This window comes from Podarcis muralis, chromosome 5, assembly GCF_964188315.1.
Source record: "Podarcis muralis chromosome 5, rPodMur119.hap1.1, whole genome shotgun sequence".
In the NCBI taxonomy this organism is placed as follows: Eukaryota; Metazoa; Chordata; class Lepidosauria; order Squamata; family Lacertidae; genus Podarcis; species Podarcis muralis.
This window is the reverse complement of record NC_135659.1, coordinates 871,490-893,357: the sequence shown is the minus strand read 5'-3', so window position 1 is coordinate 893,357 and position 21,868 is coordinate 871,490. Positions and strand designations below refer to the sequence as shown.

General features: G+C 48.4%; 1 protein-coding gene across 2 annotated transcripts in view; it reads left to right on the top strand.

Annotated features, from left to right (window-relative positions):
* RAMP3 (receptor activity modifying protein 3) overlaps positions 1-21,868 on the top strand; it is a 76,021-nt gene that overhangs the window by 22,511 nt on the left and 31,642 nt on the right. The window contains exon 4 of one of the 2 annotated variants that reach the window (XM_077928132.1): positions 19,263-19,392. In XM_077928132.1, coding sequence (XP_077784258.1) covers positions 19,263-19,392 — 130 coding nt within the window. Of the gene's footprint in view, positions 1-19,262; positions 19,417-21,868 lie in introns of both variants that reach the window. The other variant, XM_077928133.1, reaches the window with a different exon arrangement.

Below are 21,868 nucleotides of genomic sequence, written 5' to 3'. Positions count from 1 at the left end.
TAGGGCCTGAAACAAAAATAGGCTTAAAATTCTACAAGGTAGGCTCAAGCAGTATGTGGACCGAGAACTCCCAGAAGTGCAAGCTGGATTTAGAAGAGGTAGAGGAACCAGAGACCAAATTGCAAACATGCGCTGGATTATGGAGAAAGCTAGAGAGTTCCAGAAAGACATCTACTTCTGCTTCATTGACTATGCAAAAGCCTTTGACTGTGTCGACCACAGCAAACTATGGCAAGTTCTTAAAGAAATGGGAGTGCCTGATCACCTCATCTGTCTCCTGAGAAATCTCTATGTGGGACAAGAAGCTACAGTTAAAACTGGATATGGAACAACTGATTGGTTCAAAATTGGGAAAGGAGTACGACAAGGCTGTATATTGTCTCCCTGCTTATTTAACTTATATGCAGAATTCATCATGCAAAAGGCTGGGCTGGATGAATCCCAAACTGGAATTAAGATTGCCGGAAGAAATATCAACAACCTCAGATATGCAGATGACGCAACCTTGATGGCAGAAATTGAGGAGGAATTAAAGAACCTTTTAATGAGGGTGAAAGAGGAGAGTGCAAAATATGGTTTGAAGCTCAACATCAAAAAACCGAAGATTATGGCCACTGGTCCCATCACCTCCTGGCAAATAGAAGGGGAAGAAATGGAGGCAGTGAGAGGTTTTACTTTCTTGGGCTCCACGATCACCTCAGATGGTGACAGCAGTCACGAAATTAAAAGACACCTGCTTTTTGGGAGAAAAGCAATGACAAACCTAAACAGCATCTTAAAAATTAGAGACATCACCTTGTCAACAAAGTTCCGTACAGTTAAAGCTATGGTTTACCCAGTAGTGATGTATGGAAGTGAGAGCTGGACCATAAAGAAGGTTGATCGCCGAAGAATTGATGCTTTTGAATTATGGTGCTGGAGGAGACTCTTGAGAGTCCCATGGACTGCAAGAAGATCAAACCTATCCATTCTTAAGGAAATCAGCCCTGAGTGTTCACTGGAAGGACAGATCCTGAAGCTGAGACTCCAATACTTTGGCCACCTCATGAGGAGAGAAGACTCCCTGGAAAAGACCCTGTTGTTGGGAAAGTTGGAGGGCACAAGGAGAAGGGGACGACAGAGGACGAGATGGTTGGACAGTGTTCTCGAAGCTACCAGCATGAGTTTGACTAAACTGCGGGAGGCAGTGGAAGACAGGAGGGCCTGGCGTGCTCTGGTCCATGGGTCCACGAAGAGTCGGACATGACTAAACGACTAAACAACAACAACAACAACATGTAGGCCATTAAATCTGCCTAGAGAAGTAACTGTGATAATTATCATCGTCACTTACATTCCCCCTGATGCTAATGTCAGAGCAGCATTTTCTAAACTATATGACGTTATACCTTTGTTGTTGTTGTCATACCTAAGACGTCATACCTAGGCAGCAGCAAATCCATCCAGAGGGCGTCCTTGTTGTGGCAGGGGATTTCTTTTTTTTTTTTTATAATAATATTTTATTAGAGTTTTCCAAAAAAAAATTAACATCAACAAAAATCAACAGAAATCACAAAAAACAGAAAGAACAGATAGCAAACATCAAAAATCTAAACAGAAAAACAGAAAAAAGAAAAATACAAAAGAAAAAAATTAGCATAAAAAGAACACTCTTCCATGTTAATAACTTTCAAAACCTTATTCTCTTTGCTTCCACCCGCCTTCCCTTCTTGTATTCTACCTTAAAAATTAGTTCAGCAAGATCGTTCAAAATTCATTTTAAACCTTTATCCCTCCCTTTATAATCTTATTTATCTTAGTCGCTAGAACCCCTTCATTTCATTTTCAAAGCCTTCAGCATTCATAAATTTTACAGTGTTTTTGTAGATAAACTTTAAACTTCTTCCAGTCCTCTTCCACCTGCTCCTCTCCTTGATCTCGGATTCTGCCGGTCATTTCTGCCAGTTCCATATAGTCTATTAGTTGCATCTGCCATTCTTCCAAGGTGGGTAGATCTTGCGTCTTCCAATGCTTTGCAATAAGTATTCTTGCTGCTGCTGTAGCATACATGAAAAAAGTACTATCCTTCTTTGGCACCAATTGGCCGACTATGCCCAGGAGAAAGGCCTCTGGTTTCTTCAGAAAAGTATGCTTAAATACCTTTTTCAGTTCATTATAGATCATTTCCCAGAGCGCCTTAATCCTTGGGCACGTCCACCAGAGGTGAAAGAATGTTCCTTCAGTTTCCTTACATTTCCAACACTTGTTATCAGGCAAATGATAAATCTTTGCAAGCTGGCAGGGGATTTCAATCAGGCCTGCCTGAAGACAGTTTTTCCTAAGTTTGAACAGTATGTGAATTTTGCCACTAGAGGGAAGAATATTTTGGACTGTGTGTATTCCAATCTGAAGCAGGCATACAGGGCAATTTCCCTCCCCTACGTAGGTTCATCTGACCATTCTTCACTTTTTTATGTCTGAAGTATATCCCTCTTAGGAGAAGAATTCAGCCAGTTATAAAAAACAGAATCTGGCCAGAGGGCGCTTTCAATCAGCTCCAGGATTGTTTTGAAAGTACTGATTGGAGCGTGTTTGAACATCAAAATCTGCACAGATACACAGAACCTGTACTTTCTTACGTTAAAGTGAGCACTGATAATGTAACAATGGAGAGGTGCATTAGAGTCTATGGGAACTGCAAACCTGAAGTAAGGTTGGGATACTGAAAGCTCAGGATACTGCCTTCAAGGCAGGGAACATAGATATATACAGAGGGGCAAGAACAAAGCTCAGGAAAGGCAGTAAGGCGGCAAAACAACAATATAAGCTTAAGGTGGAGAATTGCCTAGCCGTTAACAACAGGAAACAAGTGTGGCAGGGACTGCAGCATCTAACCAACTACAGTGGTGCCCCGCAAGACGAATGCCTCGCAAGACGGAAAACCCGCTAGACGAAAGGGTTTTCCGTTTTGGAGGTGCTTCACAAAATGAATTTCCTATGGGCTTGCTTTGCAAGACGAAAATGTCTTGTGAGTTCCTGCAGGGTTCCCCCCCCCTTTTTCCCAAGCCGCTAAGCCGCTTATCAGCTGATCCACTAAGCCGCTAAGCCGCTTAACAGCTGATCCGCTAAGCCGCTAAGCTGCTTAACAGCTGATCTGCTAAGCGCTTATCAGCTGATCCGCTAAGCCCGCTAAGCCACCAATAGCGCTAATCCGCTAAGCCACTAATGGGCTTGCTTCGCAAGACGAGAAAACCGCAAGACGAAGAGACTCGTGGAACGGATTCTTTTCGTCTTGCGAGGCACCACTGTATAAGGGCAATACGAGGAACACAGTTAAGGCCGATGATTTGTTGGCAGAGGAGCTGAACATATTCTTCGCCCACTATGAGGTAAAAAGATCAGGTATCATAGCTCCTGCCGCCAGCCTACAAACTCTCAGCCACTTATTCTATATGACCATCAAGTGAAAGCTGCATTGAGTGCGGTGAATCCCAGTAAAGCTGCTGGTCCACATGGGGTGATGGAAATAGTGGTAAAAAAATGTGCCAATCAACTAGCAGGGGTCCTGACAAGGATTTTTAACATCTCTCTGCAAATGGCTTGTGTTTCATCATGTTTGAAAGCAGCCACCATTGTCCCAGTCCCAAAGAAAACAGCAATTAACTGCCTAAATGACTACAGTCCTATTGCATTAACATCTGTAGTGATGAAATGCTTTGAGAGATTGGTCCTTCAACACCTTAGGACATGCTTTCCACTGGATTTTGATAAACATCAGTTCGCCTATAGGAGAAATAGGTCAACAGATGAAGCCTTTCACCTTGCAGCGAGTCATCTGGAGAGACTGGGAAATTATGTTAGAATGTTGTTTATTGATTAAAGCTTGGCTTTTAATACCATCCTTCCAGACATTATTATCAAAAAGCTGATGGAACTAGACCTTTCTTCTACCATCTGTGACTGGATTAAAGACTTCTTGAGGGATCGGACACAAACAGTGAGGATTGGGCCTGTTACATCTACCTCCCTGAAGCTCAGCACTGGCGCCCCACAGGGATGTGTGCCAAGTCCCTACCTCTACTTGTTGTATACCTATGACTGTATTTCATCTGATCCACCCACTGTAATTATTAAGTTTGCAGATGATACTACCATAATGGGTCTAATTACAGGTGGAGATGAATCAGTGTACGGGGGGAGGTTCAAAAAGTATCTACATCCGGGTCAGCAACCTTTTTCAGCCGTGGTCTGGTTCACCGTCCCTCAGACCATGTGGTGGGCCGGACTGTATTTTGAAAAAAACAAACACAATTTCCTATGCCCCACAAATAATCCAGAGATGCATTTTAAATAAAGCACATTCTACTCATGTAAAAACACCAGGCAGGCCCCACAAACAACCCAGGGATGCATTTTAAATAAAAGGACCAATTCTACTCATGTAAAAACACGCTGATTCCCCAACCGTCCGCGGGCCGGATTGAGAAGGTGATTGGGCCGCATCCGGCCCTCGGGCCTTAGGTTGCTTACCCCTGATCTACCCTGTTAAGTTGTGGGTGAACATATCAGATGACACAGTGATTCTTCAAACAGCTCTTGTTTATTCAGAGGCCAGAACAGAACTGAGCTGAATGGTTCAGTCAGCCTGCTTATATAGAGCTCCAGTACACATAATTGTAACAACTTTCTAAAACTATCCAATCACTGAACGTCACTTATTTGCATAACTATCTACAGTATCTCCCTGCTGGCCCAGGGTGAGAACTTCAGTACATAACACCCCTCCCCACCGAGATAAGGCGTTAGCTACAATTGTAATGGTTTCCTTATATACAGCACTACACATAATGGTTCAATTAGGCACAAAAGCATATCGGTTACATTTCACATACTTCCATTAGACCAACAGTATTACATGTCCAACAACATAGTCCTTTAAATAAGTTGGGCGCTTGGAAACTCTGCCAGACTGCTGGGGAGCGGTATCCAGGTCTGGTGGGCTGCCCGATTCTTGCTGAGGCTGTGGCGTGACCCTAGGTGGCGTTGAAACCAAGTCCCCTGGATCCGCTACTGTGGGTGGAACCTCTGCAAGTGGAGTTGGCGGAATGTCAGGCACGGCAGTGGTCTGAGTCTGTGGGAAGTCCGGCAGACCCTCTGAAGTGGCTTGGTTCAGCTCCACGCCTGCAGTTTGTGAGAGAGGTGTAGGTGGAGCCTCACCATCTGTAAGCGCAGTTGGGGGCACTGCGGTAGTGTCCAAGTCCCCAACCATGTGCCTAAGCTGGTCTATGTGCCGGTGCCACAAACGTCCGTCTTCGAGTGCCACCTGGTATGAGCGAGGTCCAGTGACTCCCACTACTGTGGCTGGCACCCAAGGAACCCCCACAAAGTTTTGGGCAAAGACCTGGTTTCCTGGAACAAATGACCGTGGCACGTTGACACAGCCTGGGGGTTCGGCCATGGCAAAGTCCGGGTGCAGCCGGTAGAGTGGAGACCTGAGGCGGCAGCCCATAAGCTGTTCAGCAGGTCTCCGCACTGTGGCCGCTTGAGGGGTGATGTGTTGTACGAACAAGTATTCAGCGATCCGCTCGTGCCAGTCTCCCTGGTCCAGGTGCTCCAGTGCCTCTCTTGCCGAGCGCACCATTCTCTCCACTTGCCCATTGCTGGATGGATGAAATGGTGCCGTTAGGGCATGATGGATGCCCAGTCCCAAAAGGGATCGCTCAAAAGTGCCTGAGGTGAACTGCGGTCCGTTGTCGGAAACGAGGACATCAGGACACCCATGCGACGCAAAGAGGCCTTGCAGCACCCGAATGACTGCCTCGGTAGTGGTGGAGGGCATCAGGGCCACCTCCGGCCATTTGGAATAGGCGTCCACTACTACCATAAAGGTCCAGCTGTGAAAGGGGCCGGCCAGATCGATGTGCACCCTCAACCAGGGTGTCTTGGGTGTCTCCCAGGTGTGTCCCTTAGCTGCCGGTGGTGCAGGCCTCGATTCTTGGCACGCTTGACAGGCGGAAACCCAGCCAGTGATGGCATCGTCCATGTTAGGCCACCAGACGTAACACCGAGCCAATGCCTTCATTTTGATGATTGGGTGGCCAATGTGCAGAGTTTCAAGGATGCGTTGACGGAGTCTTTGGGGAATCATGACGTGGTCTCCACACAGCAGACAGCCGCGATGAGCCGAGAGTGTTTTGTCTGGTTGCAAAGGGCTGGAACTCCAATGCAAAAGGCCCTTGTGGCCACCCCCTGCACACCCAGTTGAGCACACGGCTGATGGTGCGATCCTGGGCAGATGCGGAGGCCACAGTGGCAGCCGATACAGGCACTGCCGGAAGATCCTCAATGAGGAGGAGCGATGAAGCAGGAGCCGGGTCTTCCACAAACGCTGGAAGAGGGCAACGGCTGAGGGCGTCGGCATGGCCCATCGATTTCCCTGGGCAATGGACAAGCCGGTAGTGGTAGGCAGCCAGGAAAACAGTCTATCACAGCATGCGCAGTGAGAGGACCAGTGGAGTTGGTCGATCACCGGCGAGGAGGCCCAGGAGCGGCTTGTGGTCAGTGATGAGGTCAAAAGTCCTGCCGTAGAGGTATTCATGGAACCTCTTCACTCCAGCCACAGGTGCCAGTGCCTCCTTGTCGAACTGGCTGTAATTCCGTTCAGTCGGAGACAGCGTCCTGGAAAAGTAGGCGAGCGGTGCTTCTCTTCCGTCTGGAAAATGGTGTTAGCGCCAATGCCAAAAGGTGAGGCGTCGCAGGCAAGGACCAGCAGCCTGGCTTCACTGTACTGTACCAGCACTCTGACCGATGAAGGGAGAGCCTTGACTGTGTTGAAGGCCGCCGTCTCCCGATGACCCCAGGGCCAAGGCGTCTTCGTGCTGAGGAGTCGATGAAGAGGTTCAGCCACCGTGGCTTTGTGGGGCAGGAACATGTTATAAATGTTCAGTAGTCCCAGGAACGCCTGCAACTCCGTCTTGTTCTTTGGGATGGGGGCCTGGCCTGCTGGATAGCGCGGATCTTGGATGTGGTCGGGTGAAGGCCAGAGGCGTCGATAAGATAGCCCAGGAAGTCCACCTGTGGAACAGCGATCCGGTACTTCTTCCTCTTTACCTTGAGCCTGGCCTCCTGGAACCTGGTCAGCACGACGCGGAGGTGCTTGAACAGCTGCTGGTGTGAGTCTGCGGATACCAAGACGTCATCAAAATATGGTACCACGCCCAGAAGCCCTTGCAGGAGACACTCCATAAGGCTTTGGAAGATGCCAGGAGCCACACTCACTCCGAACTGCAAACGGCGGCAACGGAATGCCCCTCGGTGAGTGACGATCATCTGGGATTCAGCGGTGGCATCATCGATGGGCAGTTATTGATAGGCTTGGGCAAGGTCCAGCTTAGCGAAGACCTTACCCTCACCCAGGGAATGCAGCAGGTGTTGAACAACAGGAACCGGGTAAGCATGCTGCTGAAGTGCACTTGTAGTCGGCACAGATTCTCACCGACCCGTCCGGCTTGACAGGCGTGACGATGGGGGTTTCCCACGTGGCGTGGTCAACCGGCTCCAAAACTCCTTGGGCGATCAGCTTGTCCAGTTGTTCGTCCACTTTAGCCTTGAGAGCAAAGGGAACCCGGTGTGGCTTTAGCTTGATGGGGGCAACTTGTGGATCAAGGCTAAAGGAGATGGGCGTAACTGTATATTGCCCCAAAGTGCTGTCAAAAACCTCAGCAAAGTCTTCGACCAGACCCTCAGTCTCTGCGTTAGAGATGCAGTTGATGCCGGTGACTTCCAGGCCGAGGGCATCAAACCAGTCTAGCCCTAGGAGGCTTGGCTGCTGACCTTCAACCACCACCAGTTGGAGCAGGCCCGAAGAATCCTTGAAGGCGATCCGGAACCGGCCAACGCCTACCATGGGAATGTTGTTTCCCTGGTAGTCTCTGAGGTGTACGCGGTGAGAGTCGAGTTGCCTTTTAGACACTCTGCGTACCAGTCTTTTGATGGTGCTCCAAGACACGATGGACAGGGCAGACCCGGTGTCGATCTCCATGTCACATGGAGCTCCTTCAATGAGCACCGTGATGTTTAGCTTGCGTCGTGTAGGCGAGTCGGTTTGGCCAATTGTGGTTCCAGACGGGCAGCGGCAGTTGGTGAGAGCGAAACAGCTTTCCTTGGCGGACTGGAGTGACGACTTGGACTTGCGAGTCGGTGAAGGGGGGTGCTGGACGGAGCCGACCGGCAGACCATAGAGATGTGGCCCCTTCTGGAACACTTCTGACAGATGGCGTCTCTGAATCAACACTTGGCATGGGAATGGTTGCCTCTGCAGCCGACACATTCCGATTGGACCTTGGACTTCTGTTGGAACTTCCTGCGCTCCCGCTTTGTCTGGTGCACATCATCGTCTTCACTGGAGGATGCCTCATCACTGCTGACCTCTTTGTGAGGCACTGGAACTGGCTTCCTAGCAAGACGTGGGCTGCTGGCCTCGCGGATCTCCTGGGCGGAGCGTTCGGCAGCTTCCGAGGCCACGGCCCCCTCAATGGCTTTCTGCAGCGTGAGGTCTGGCTTGGTGAGGAGACACCGTTGCAGACAGATGTCCTGGAGCCCGCAGACAATTTGATCCACCAGGGCATCGTCTAAGTCTCGGAACTCACAGTGCATTGCAGCCTGTCGGAGGACGGCAGTGTAGTTGTTAATTGACTCCCCCTCTGCCAGGTCCCGGTGGTAGAACGCATGGCGGGCAGCAATCTTGGATGGCTTTGGCGTGTAGTGGTTGCGGAGTTTCTCTTGAATTGTGTTCCACGGTGCTGCCTGGACTGCTTCAGGTGTAAGCAATGCTCGGGCCGTCTCAAACACCTCAGGCCCACAGAGGCTGAGGAATAGGCCCCGCTTCCGCTCCTGTGATACTTCTGTCAGCTCGTTGGCTTGGAGGTAGCAGTCGAACCGAGCGAGGTAGGAGTCCCATGATTCAGAGGCAGCGCAATCAGCGGTAGAGGCACAAGTGAAGCCATGATTCCGATGCTGGCGTAGAGGGCGATGGATGGAACACAGTGCTCTAGCCAGAACAGTCAGCTCTGAATTGGTTCTGTTCAGTGATTCCACTCAGTGATTCCGCTCAGTGATTCAGCTCAGTTCAGAGGGTGGCCGCATCTGGCTGTCCCGGGAAGGCAGGCGGGGGGGAGCAAAGACTTTCGCCCCCCGCCTGCCTTCAGAAGGGGGTCTGAAGGCGGGCGGGGGGCGAAAGTCTTTGCTCCCCCCGCCTGCCTTCAAAAGCCGTCGGGGACAGCGGAGAAACGCGCCGCCCGGGGCGATTTTAAACCCGCTGTCCCGGGTTTTTTTAAATGCTGCCGGGTGTCAGCGCTGTTGGGAGCCGGCAATGTGGGAGCGACGGTGGCAGCAGAGCCCCCAGTTCTGCTGCCTCCCCCAGAATGCCCCAATCCTCTTCTGCCTGCTCAGTTTTTCACTGCCCAGAAGCCCTGGTGCCAGGCAAGTGCCCAGGCTCTCAGGCAGGCAGGCAGATGGGCAGTCCTCTCTCCTCCCTCCCTCTCTTATCTTTCTCCTCCTCCTCATCCACCACCACAGCTGCTGCTTCTGCTGCCTTCCCTTCTCCCTCCCCTCGCCAGAAATGCCTGGGGAGAGTGAGTACCAGCACCTCCCCCCCCTAGAAAAAAAGCACTGGTAGAAGGTGACTCCTTACTGAGGGGGACAGAGGCAGCAGTGTGCAGAGGTAGCAGGATGTCCTGGGTGCAACGATTCAAGAAGTGACAGAGAAGCTGCCAAGGCCCACTGGCCACAACTCCTCCCTTCTGATCCATGTGCATTCAAATGATACTGCCATCCTGTTATGTACTGAAGTTCTCACCCTGGGCCAGCAGGGGGATACTGTAGATAGTTTTCACTCAGGTCCACGTCAGTTATTTTAGGCGGGAAACCCTGGGTTGTTGTTGCTACAATGTTGACAGCTGGCTGCCTATAAAAGCAGGCCGGCTGAGCTGTTTGCTGTTCAGTTTCTGTTCCAGCTTACAAAATAAAGAGCTGCTTTGGAGAAATCGCTGTGTCGTCTGCCATGTCTACCCACTATCCAACACTGGCGACGAGGATGGGATCGGTGGACATCAGAGCACAGCCAGATGCGGCCATCCTCTGAACTGAGCTGAATCACAGAGCGAAATCACAGAGCGAAATCACTGGACAGAACCAATTCAGATCTGACCATTCTGGCTAGAGCACTGTGTTCCATCCATCGCCCTTCTCTCCGGCATCGGAATCATGGCTTCACTTGTGCCTCTACTGCCATTTGCGCCAGCCTCTGAATCATGGGACTCCTACCTCGCTCGGTTCGACTGCTACCTCCAAGCCAACGAGCTGACAGCAGTATCAGAGGAACAGAAGCGGGGCCTATTCCTCAGCCTCTGTGGGCCTGAGGTGTTTGAGACGGCCCGAGCATTGGTTGCGCCTGAAGCAGTCCAGGCAACACCATGGGACACGATCCAAGAGAAGCTCCGCAACCACTACGCACCAAAGCCGTCCAAGATTGCTGCCCGCCATGCGTTTTACCACCGGAACCAGGCAGAGGGGGAGTCAATCAGCAACTACACCACTGCCCTCCGACAGGCTGCAATGCACTGTGAGTTCCGAGACTTAGACGATGCCCTGATGGATCGAATCGTCTGCGGGGTCCGGGCCATCCATCTGCAACGGCGTCTCCTCGCCAAGCCAGACCTCACGCTACAGAAAGCCATTGAGGAGGCTGTGGCCTTGGAAGCTGCTGAACGCCCAGGAGATCCGCAAGTCCAGCAGCCCGTGTCTTGCTAGGAAGCCAGTTCCAGTGCATCATGAAGAGGCCAGCAGTGATGAGGCATCCTCCAGTGAAGACGATGACGTGCACCAGACAAAGTGGGAGCGCAGGAAGTTTCAACAGAAGTCCAAGGGCCAACCGGAATGTGCCAGCTGTGGAGGCAACCATTCCAGTGCCAAATGTTGATTCAGAGACGCCATCTGTCGGAAGTGTTCCAGAAGGGGCCACATCGCTAAGGTCTGCCGATCGGCTCCGTCTGACACCCCCCCTTCACCGACTCGCAAGTCCAAGTCTTCACTCCAGTCTGCCAAGGAAAGCTGTTTCGCTCTCACCAACTGCCGCTGCCCGTCTGGAACCACAATTGGCCAAACCGACTCACCTATACGACGCAAGCTGAACGTCACGGTGCTCATTGAAGGAGCTCCATGTGACATGGAGATTGACACCGGGTCTGCCCTGTCCATCGTGTCTTGGAGCACCATCAAAAGACTGGTACCCAGAGTGTCCAAAAGGCAACTCGACTCTCACCGTGTACACCTGAGAGACTACCAGGGAAACGACATTTCCATGGTAGGCATTGGCCGGTTCCGGATTGCCTTCAAGGATTTTTCGGGCCTGCTCTGACTGGTGGTGGTCGAAGGTCAGCGGCCAAGCCTCCTAGGGCTAGACTGGTTTGATGCCCTCGGCCTGGAAGTCACCGGCATCAACTGCATCTCTAACGCAGAGACTGAGGGTCTGGTCAAAGACTTTGCCGAGGTTTTTGATGGCACTTTGGGGCAATATACAGGTATGCCCATCTCCTTTAGCCTTGATCCACAAGTCGCCCCCATCAAAAGCTAAAGCCACGCCGGGTTCCCTTTGCTCTCAAGGCTAAGGTGGATGAACAACTGGACAAGCTGATCGCCCAAGGAGTTTTGGAGCTGGTTGACCACGCCAAGTGGGAAACCCCCATCGTCACGCCTGTCAAGCCAGACGGGTCAGTGAGAATCTGCGCCGACTACAAGTGCACGATCAACAAGGCACTTCAGCAGCATGCTTACCCGGTTCCTGTTGTTCAACACCTACTGCATTCCCTGGGGGAGGGTAAGGTCTTTGCTAAGCTGGACCTTGCCCAAACCTATCAACAACTGCCCATCGATGATGCCACTGCTGAAGCCCAGACGATCGTCACCCACCGAGGGGCATTCCGTTGCCGCCGGTTGCAGTTCGGGGTGAGTGTGGCTCCTGGCATCTTCCAAAGCCTTATGGAGCGTCTCCTGCAAGGGCTTCTGGGCGTGGTACCATATTTTGATGACGTCTTGGTGTCCACAGACTCACACCAGCAGCTATTCGAGCGCCTCCGTGCCATGCTGACCAGGTTCCAAGAGGCCGGGCTCAAGGTAAAGAGGAAGAAGTGCCAGATCGCCGTTCCACAGGTAGAGTTCCTGTTCTGTCTTATCGACGCCTCCGGCCTTCACCCGACCACATCCAAGATCCGCGCTATCCAGCAGGCCCCCATCCCAAAGAACAAGACAGAGTTGCAGGCATTCCTGGGGCTGCTGAACTTTTATAACATGTTCCTGCCCCACAAAGCCACAGTGGCTGAGCCTCTTCACCGACTCCTCAGCACAAAGACGACTTGGTCCTGGGGTCATTGGGAGACGGCGGCCTTCAACACGGTCAAGGCTCTCCTTTCATCGGACAGTGTGCTGGTACAGTACAGTGAAGCCAGGCCGCTGGTCCTTGCCTGTGACGCCTCACCTTTTGGCATCGGCGCTGTCCTTAGTCACCATTTTCCAGACGGAAGAGAAGCACTGCTCGCCTACTTTTCCAGGACGCTATCTCCAACAGAACGGAATTACAGCCAGCTTGACAAGGAGGCACTGGCACTTGTGGCTGGAGTGAAGAGGTTCCATGAATACCTCTATGGCAGGACTTTTGACCTCATCACTGACCACAAGCCGCTCCTGGGCCTCCTCGCCGGTGATCAACCAACTCCACCGGTCCTCTCACCACACATGCTGCGATGGACTGTTTTCCTGGCTGCCTACCACTACCGGCTCGTCCATCGCCCGGGGAAATCAATGGGCCATGCCGACGCCCTCAGCCGTTGCCCTCTTCCAGCGTTTGTGGAAGACCCGGCTCCAGCTTCATCGCTCCTCCTAATTGAGGATCTTCTGGCAGCACCTGTATCGGCTGCCACTGTGGCCTCCGCATCTGCCCAGGATCGCACCATCAGCCGTGTGCTCAACTGGGTGTGGAGGGGGTGGCCACAAGGGCCTTTTGCATCGGAGTTCCAGCACTTTGCAACCAGACAACATGAACTCTCGGCTCATCGCGGCTATCTGCTGTGGGGAGACCACGTCGTGATTCCCCAAAGACTCCTTCAATGCGTCCTGGAGGCTGTGCACATTGGCCACCCGGGAATTGTCAAAATGAAGGCGTTGGCTCGGTGTTACGTCTGGTGGCCTAACATGGACGATGCCATCACTGCCTGGGTGTCCGCCTGTCAAGCGTGCCAAGAATCGAGGCCTGCACCACCGGCAGCTAAGGGACACACCTGGGAGACACCAAAGACACCCTGGTCGAGGGTGCACATCGATCTGGCTGGCCCCTTTCACGGCCTGACCTTTATGGCAGTGGTGGACGCCTATTCCAAATGGCTGGAGGTGGCCCTGATGCCCTCCACCACTACCGAGGCCATCATCCGGGTGCTGCGAGGCCTGTTTGCGACGCATGGGTGTCCTGATGTACTTGTCTCTGACAACGGACCGCAGTTCACCTCAGGCATTTTTGAGCGGTATTTTCTGGGACTGGGCATCCGCCATGCCCTGATGGCACCCTTTCATCCATCCAGCAACGGGCAAGTGGAGAGAATGGTGCGCTCGGCAAAAGAGGCACTGGCGCGCCTGGACCGGGGAGACTGGCACGAGCGGGTCGCCAAATACTTGTTCGTGCAACACATCACCCCTCATGCGGCCACAGGGCGGAGTCCTGCTGAACTGCTTATGGGCCGCCGCCTCAGGTCACCGCTTGACCGGCTGCACCCGGACTTTGCCGTGGCCGAACCCCCAGGCTGTGCCAACGCACCACAGTCATTTGTTCCAGGAAACCAGGTCTTTGCCCGGAACTATGTGGGGGACATTCCTTGGGTGCCAGCCACAGTAGTGGGAGTCACTGGACCTCGCTTGTACCAGGTGGCACTCGAAGACGGACGCTTGTGGCGCCAGCACATAGACCAGCTTAGGCGCAGGGTTGGGGACTTGGACACTACCATGGTGCCCCCAACTGCGCTTGTGGCTCCAGAAGAGACATTTACAGATGGCGAGGCTCCACCCACACCTCCCTCGCAAACTGCCAGCATGGAGCCGAACCAAGCCGCTTCAGAGGGTCTGCCAGACTTACCACAGACTCAGACCACTCCACTTGCGGAGGCTCCACCCACAGCAGCGGATCCAGGGGATTTGGTTTCAACGCCACCTAGGGTCGCACCACAGCCTCAGCAAGAATTGTGTGCCCCCCCCCCCGACTTGGCTACCAGTCCCCGGCGGTCTGGCAGAGTTTCCAAGCGCCCAACTTATTTAAAGGACTATGTTGTTGGACATGTATCACTGTTGGTCTAAGTATGGGAAATGTAACCGATATGCTTTTGTGCCTAATTGAACCATTACGTGTAGTGCTGTATATAAGGAAACCATTACGATTGTAACTAACGCCTTATCTCGGTGGGGAGAGGTGTTATGTACTGAAGTTCTCACCCTGGGCCAGCAGGGCGATACTGTAGATAGATAGATAGATAGATAGATAGATAGATAGATAGATAGATATAGATAGATAATACTTTATTTGGCTATAAGCCCACAAGGTAAAACCAATCAATAAATAAAATAGCATTTTACATTCAGGATACTGTAGATAGTTTTCATTCAGGTCCACGTCAGTTATTTTAGGCGGGAAACCCTGGGTTGTTGTTGCTACAATGTTGACAGCTGGCTGCCTATAAAAGCAGGCCGGCTGAGCTGTTTGCTGTTCAGTTTCTGTTCCAGCTTACAAAATAAAGAGCTGCTTTGGAGAAATCGCTGTGTCGTCTGCCATGTCTACCCACTATTCAACACATCCCTTGATGTGTAGCAAGGAACTATGAGACTCTGGGCTGGAAGCTCAAGGACCTTGGGGCACAGATTCTTTTCTTTTTAATTTTTTTTTATTACTTTCAATGTGAAATAACAACAAAAATTACAAACTTTGAATCCAAAATAATACTATTCAAACAAGAAAGAAAAAGAAAACACAAAAAAGAAAACAAAAGACAAAGCACACATCTACAAATAAAACCATATCTTCATTCTAATTTAGTCATTACATACAAATACACATATTGACTTCCTTCCTTTGTTCTAAGTGTTGGCTATTTGCAGATTAGTTGCGCTGCAGAAAGCTAGCTAGGGAGACCACACATTACAAGGAATGCAAAATAACTTTAGCAAGGTTTTAATAACAAAAACAAAAACTCCTTTTATACTAAATATGACCGACCCAACCACCAGGGTACTGAGAGAGCTTGGTGCTGACACAGCTTAATTAACACAACTTAACAGCACCTGCTATACTGCTTCACAGCTGTAAAACTGGGTCACGTTATTTGCTCTGGCCCTTAAAGACATACACATCTTGTGGAACAATAATGAACATTAAAATTTAAAGAGACCATTCAACACTAAGACCTCAAAATTTTTACTTTTTCTAAATTGTTGTGTCTAATGTAGATTACTTCTATCTTCTGTCTGCGTCTGCGCAGATGCGATTTCCGGCACCATGAAAGCAAGTCCCCGCGCTGTGCCGGTTTAATGCAGCGCACGGGGACTTGCTGAGCAGGTGGCTCAGTTCGGGGGCGGCTTGTGGGCTGGTTAAATGACCCCTGTGGCCTGCTTGTGGCCCATGGACCTTAGGTTGCCTACCCCTGATTTGGATTCCCATATAAATGATTTATGAGGGTGGTGTTTGTTTACGCTCCGTCAACAGAAAACCTGACAGTATCAGTTCTTTGTTTGGATGAAGTGGATCCCAAGAAAACAACATAAATAAAATACTTAGGAGAAGTTATCAAACATGACACCATTTGCAAGTTAAGAACTCATGTACTTCCTGAGACCTTCCTTTTTCCAGTAAAATTATACGGCTGCACAGATGTCATGCGAGTCAATATTATCCCACACTGTAAAGTACAAAAAAGTAAACAAATGATATGTGGGGTTTATATGATCCCACAGCCTTTCAAACATAAACCACACATTTATTTATATTTTTAGCATGCACAAGTTGCACAGTGCAGTAATTATGAGTTGTGAACAACAGCGAAACTCACAGACCTTTCATCCACATTACTGGAGCAGCCTTTGCAAAATCACCATGTTTTACAACTGCTGAGTTGGACATGCAAAATGGTTAATTGAAGCATAGCATTGCTGTGATTTGGGATCAATTTGCCAACTGCAGAGCTGACGCTCTTGCCTTTTCTTTGTGCCAGTGGCTGCTTCCTTTGAAGTTCCATGCAAACAACTATATGTCTAGATTCAACCCTGGGTTAGATCAGTTAGATGAGCTCTAGACCTAACTAGGAAGTAATGTCTTTTGAGATGTTCATGCAATTGTGCACTTGTTCCGTTTCCAGCCAACATGGCAGTACCGCCAGGCCTCCACATACACTTCCAAATGCCACATTCAGTTTTATTTTAGCAAAGAATGTGTGAGCTGGCTTGTAGTCTGGCAGTATTTCTAAATGTAAAACTGATCTGGATAACTAGAGGAATGGCTCCAAAGATTCGAAAGGTGGAAATCTGCCCAAAAACCTGCTCCGGCCACAATCCCGTGAAAATGGAAATGAAACCAACATTGACTGGTTCCTTCAGATGGAGGATGAATGACACCTTGTTTAGAGACCCAGAAATCATCAGGAAGGCCCAAAAAATCGTGAAAGACTATTTTGAAATAAATTTGAAGACTTCAGTGGAAAAAAGGGTAATCTGGGACGCAAGTAAAGCTGTAATGAGAGGATTTCTGATTCAGCAGAATGCAATAAAAAGAAGAACCCAAGATGAGAAAAAAGGGAAGATCCTGGAAAAAATAAGAGGAGAGAAAAAACTTAGAGTTAAACCAAAGTCGCAAGAGATTTTGAGAGAAATTAAGTTTTATCAAGTACAATACATGAAAATGACAAATCAGGAAATAGAATGGAAAATCAAACAGATGAGACAAAAGACTTTTGAATCTGCTAATAAATGTGGAAAGCTGCTAGCATGGCAGTTGAAGAAAAGACATAAGTTAAATACCGTGACTAATCTTGAAGTGGAGGGAAAGAATACACAGAACCCACAGGAGATCAGAAATTGCTTCCAGAGATACTTCAAACAACTTTATACACAAGGGCCACAGATAGAGACTAAAATTGATCAATTTCTGAAAACCAATGGATTACAAAAAAATTCTCAAGAAAATAAACTACTTTTGAACTATAAAATATCGGAACAAGAGATCGAAGGTGCCATACAGAGTATGCAATTGGGAAAATCTCCAGGGCCTGATGGACTAACCTCCAAATACTATAGAACTTTGAAAGACTACTTGATTCAACCACTAAAGGAGGTTTGTAATGAAATTATGGAGGGGGAAAAGGCGCCGGAGTCGTGGAAAGAAGCTTATATCACACTTATACCTAAAACTGAGTCTGAGAAGACACAACTTAAGAACTATCGCCCCATATCCCTGTTTAATGTGGATTACAAAATCTTTGCAGATATTCTGGCTAAAAGACTGAAAAAAGTATTAGCAGAGATGATACATAAAGACCAGGCTGGCTTTCTCCCCGGTAGACACTTATCTGATAACATGAGGAATGTAATTAATATTGTGGAAAAGTTACAAGTGAATATCAATACAAAAGCAGTTTTTATATTTGTAGACACAGAGAAAGCCTTTGACAATATTTCTTGGAGTTTTATGAAGAAAAATCTTCAGGGGATGGGGGTTGGACAAAACTTTGAAAATGGTATAGGTGCGATTTATTCTGAACAAAAAGCTAAACTGATAGTTAACAACATGGTGACAGAAGAATTTAAAATTGAGAAAGGGACACGACAAGGCTGCCCAATTTCCCCACTGCTCTTTATCTCGGTCCTGGAGGTTTTGTTAAATGTGATTAGAAGGGAACAGCTGATTCATGGTATTCAGGTCGGAGCTAAACAATATAAACTTAAAGCTTTTGCAGATGATCTTGTATTGACACTACAGGAGCCAGTATCTAGTACCAAGAGGGCTCTAGAATTAATCCAGGAGTTTGGTCAAGTGGCAGGTTTTAAATTGAATAAGTTAAAAACCAAGGTTTTGGAGAAAAATTTGACGCCGATTGAGAGAGAGAGGTTCCAGAAAGAGACAGACTTAATATTAGTAAAGAAGGTAAAATACCTGGGGGTGAATATGACTTCTAAGAATGCGAATTTATTTAAAGATAATTATGAGAAATGTTGGTCAGAAGTGAAGAAAGACTTAGAAATTTGGTCGAATCTGAAGCTTTCCTTGCTTGGTCGAATTGCTGTTATCAAGATGAATGTATTGCCGAGAATGTTGTTTTTGTTTCACTCATTACAAATTATTGACAAGATGGACTGTTTCAAGAGGTGGCAAAGAGATATCTCTAGATTTGTCTGGCAGGGCAAAAAGCCCAGAGTAAAATTTAAGATACTTACTGATGCTAAAGATAGAGGGGGGTTTGCCCTGCCGGACCTTAAACTTTATTATGAATCAGCAGCTTTTTGCTGGTTGAAGGAATGGCTGCTTCTTGAGAACACTGACATCTTAGATCTTGAAGGTTATGACAATGTATTCGGGTGGCATGCATATTTGTGGTATGGCAAGGTTAAAGCACATAAGGCATTTAAAAACCATATTGTCAGGAAAGCACTGTTCAATGTTTGGATAAGATATAAAGACTTTCTGGAGAGTAAAACCCCAAGGTGGCTTTCACCTATGGAAGCGAAAGCTATGAAAAAACTTAACATGGAGGCCAAATGACCAAAATATTGGGAAATCTTAGAACAGGAAGGTGACAAGTTGAAATTGCAGAGTTATGAGAAGCTTAAAGGGAAGGTGCGAGACTGGTTACATTACTTTCAAATAAGAGAGGTTTACAACCTAGATAAAAAAATTGGTTTCCAGGTGGAAAAATCAAAATTAGAAACAGAATTGTTAGAACCCAATGCCAATATATTATCAAGAATGTACAATTTGCTGTTGAAATGGAGTACTGAGGAAGAAACGGTAAAACCTGCTATGATTAAATGGGCACAAGATATAGGACACAATATCATGTTTGCTGATTGGGAGCACTTGTGGACCACTGGGATTAAATTTACGGCATGTAATGCCCTAAGAGAGAATATTATGAAAATGATGTACAGGTGGTACATGACCCCAGTCAAGCTTTCTTCTTTTCTTCTTTCCTTTCTTTTTGTTCTAGGTGCACAGCAAGGGGTTATCTGCAATGAATCCCTCATGTTACAAAACCTGCCTTTGTGTGGGAAATCTTTTCAAGAGATGATGCGCAAAGTGGACTCTTCAAAATGGTGCAATCTAACGGAATTTATCTTGTAAGCTTCATCTCTCTCTCATGGGTGGGTGTGTAGAGACTACGGATAACTGTTTTAGTCTCTTTTAAAGCATGCGTGGCCAACCAGTAGCATGGCCACCCCAACTGGAACAGGCAGCAAGAATATGTGGCACTTCTGGACAAAGACAGGAGGAGCCAAATGTCAGGACTGGTCGTTGTCCTCTTCAGATCACCACAGAAACGCTTCTTGTTCTTTTATAAAACTTTTTATTGCGTATTAACAAAACATTCTTATAAACAGTTCTTAACTCTTCTTCCTCAGAGTCCCTTCTTTCAGCTACCTTCTGAGCTCTGCTTCTCCCTGACCAGCCACTCTCCAAATGGCGAAGGCGCCTTTCCCTTCGCTTTCCCGCTCTTTTTCCTCCCCTCCTGGCTAGAGCTGGCTTGTCTCTCCCCTCCTCCGAATCTGAGCTAGAACTTAACCCTTGCCTTTCCTGTGAACAGCCGGTCCCTCCCTGTTGTTCCTCTTGCTCCCTTCTATTAGATTCACTGCTCTCCTCCCCCCCTTGGGGAATGCTTTCTCCCTCTGATAAACTGAAAACCTCTAACTCTTCCCTGACATCACCCCCTCCCCTAAGCCCCCCTTCCTCCTCCTCGCTCTCCTCTGTTTCTGAAGGACCGAACCCTATGAACTCTTCTTCCTCGCTATCTGTCTCTTCAAAAATTTCTTGAAGATGCCAGTTCTGGGGTTTTGGCTTGTGGGGATATCTTCTATGAAATTCTCTCTGCAATTCTGGAACGTTAATTTTTTCTGCTGGTTCCCATGAGTTCTCAGACTCATCTAACCCTTTCCATGCAACCAAATACTGTAATTTCCTCCTACTTATTCTCGAGTCTAATATTTCTTCCACTTCGGTCTCCGCTTCCCCCATCATGGTGGGAAAAGGAGGTGGTTCCCTTGAAATTTGATACTTATGTGCTGGTACAAACACTGACAATAAAGATCTATGAAATACAGGGTGTATTCTCATATTTTCAGGCAAATGAAGCTTGAAAGCGACTGGTTAATTTGAGCCTTTACTTGGAAAGGTCCCAATCTCCTTGGTTCTAGCTTTTTACACTTCCCTCGTATTGGTAGTCCCTTGGTAGACAGCCATACCCAGCTCCCTACTTGGATTTCTTCCCCAACTCGCCGGTGCCTATCTGCAGCTTTCTTGTAAGCCTCTTTAGCTTCTTCCAAATCCTCTTTCAATATCTCATGAATGCACCTCAACTCCTCTATCATTTGTTCTGCTGCTGGAACTGCTAACTGCTCCTCTTGACCTGGGAATGCCCTTGGGTGCAAGCCATAGTTTGCCACAAATGGGGCTCTGCCCGTAGGCACATGCATTGCATTATTATACGCAAACTCTGCTAGACTCAACTTCTCTAACCACCCGCTCTGCTGATAACCAGCATAACACCTCAGATATTGTTGTAGTGTTGCATTCGTTCTTTCAGCTTCCCCATTGGTTTGCGGGTGTCTCGCTGACGTGAGGCTTAGCTCCACATCTAGTAACTGCATTAACCTCTTCCAAAATTGTGATGTAAATTGGGCCCCTCTATCTGAAATGATTTGTGATGGCATACCATGCAACCTAAAAATATTATCTAAAAACATCTTTGCAGTTTCCTGTGCGGTCGGAATTTTGGTACATGGTATGAAATGTGCCATCTTGGTTAGCATGTCAACCACCACAAAGATCACTGTTTGCCTGTGCGATGACGGTAGATCCGTTATAAAATCCATAGACACCACATCCCAAGGCCTTCCCGGCATGGGCATAGGTTGCAACAACCCTGCGGGAGCTGCTCTGGGTGCCTTGGCTCGTTGACATACTTCACAACCTCTTACATATTGTGTTACTTCCTCCCTCAACTTTGGCCACCAGAACTGCCGTGTGATCTGATACAGGGTCTTTTCTCTACCAAAATGTCCTGCAGTCGGGTTATCATGATGTTGCTTCAACACTTTACCTCTTAATTCACCTGCAGGTACATACAGCACCCCTCTCCTGTACAGCAATCCATCTTTTTCTTTGAAACCTTCCTCTTCCCCTCTACCTTTTCTCAGTTCCTCCATTTTCTTTTGTGCAAACTCATCTGTTACTGTCAATTGCTGGAATTCCCTGCCGTCCACTACTACGGCTGCACACCCCCACTGATCCGATCTCAGCATTTCTCGCAACTTGGGAGGTGCTTCCCCTTCCATATACTCAGGTTTGCGCGATAGCGCATCTGCATGAATGTTTTGATGCCCAGGTATGTACTCAATCCTAAAATTAAACCCAGCAAAAAACTCTGCCCACCTAATTTGCCTTTGGTTTAGCTGTCTAGCAGTTCTCCAATACTCTAAATTCTTATGATCTGTTTGTACCACCACCTGATGTGATGCCCCTTCCAAAAAATGTCTCCACACTTTAAAGGCAGCGTGCACAGCTAAAAGTTCCTTATCAAATATGGTGTAGTTTTGTTCT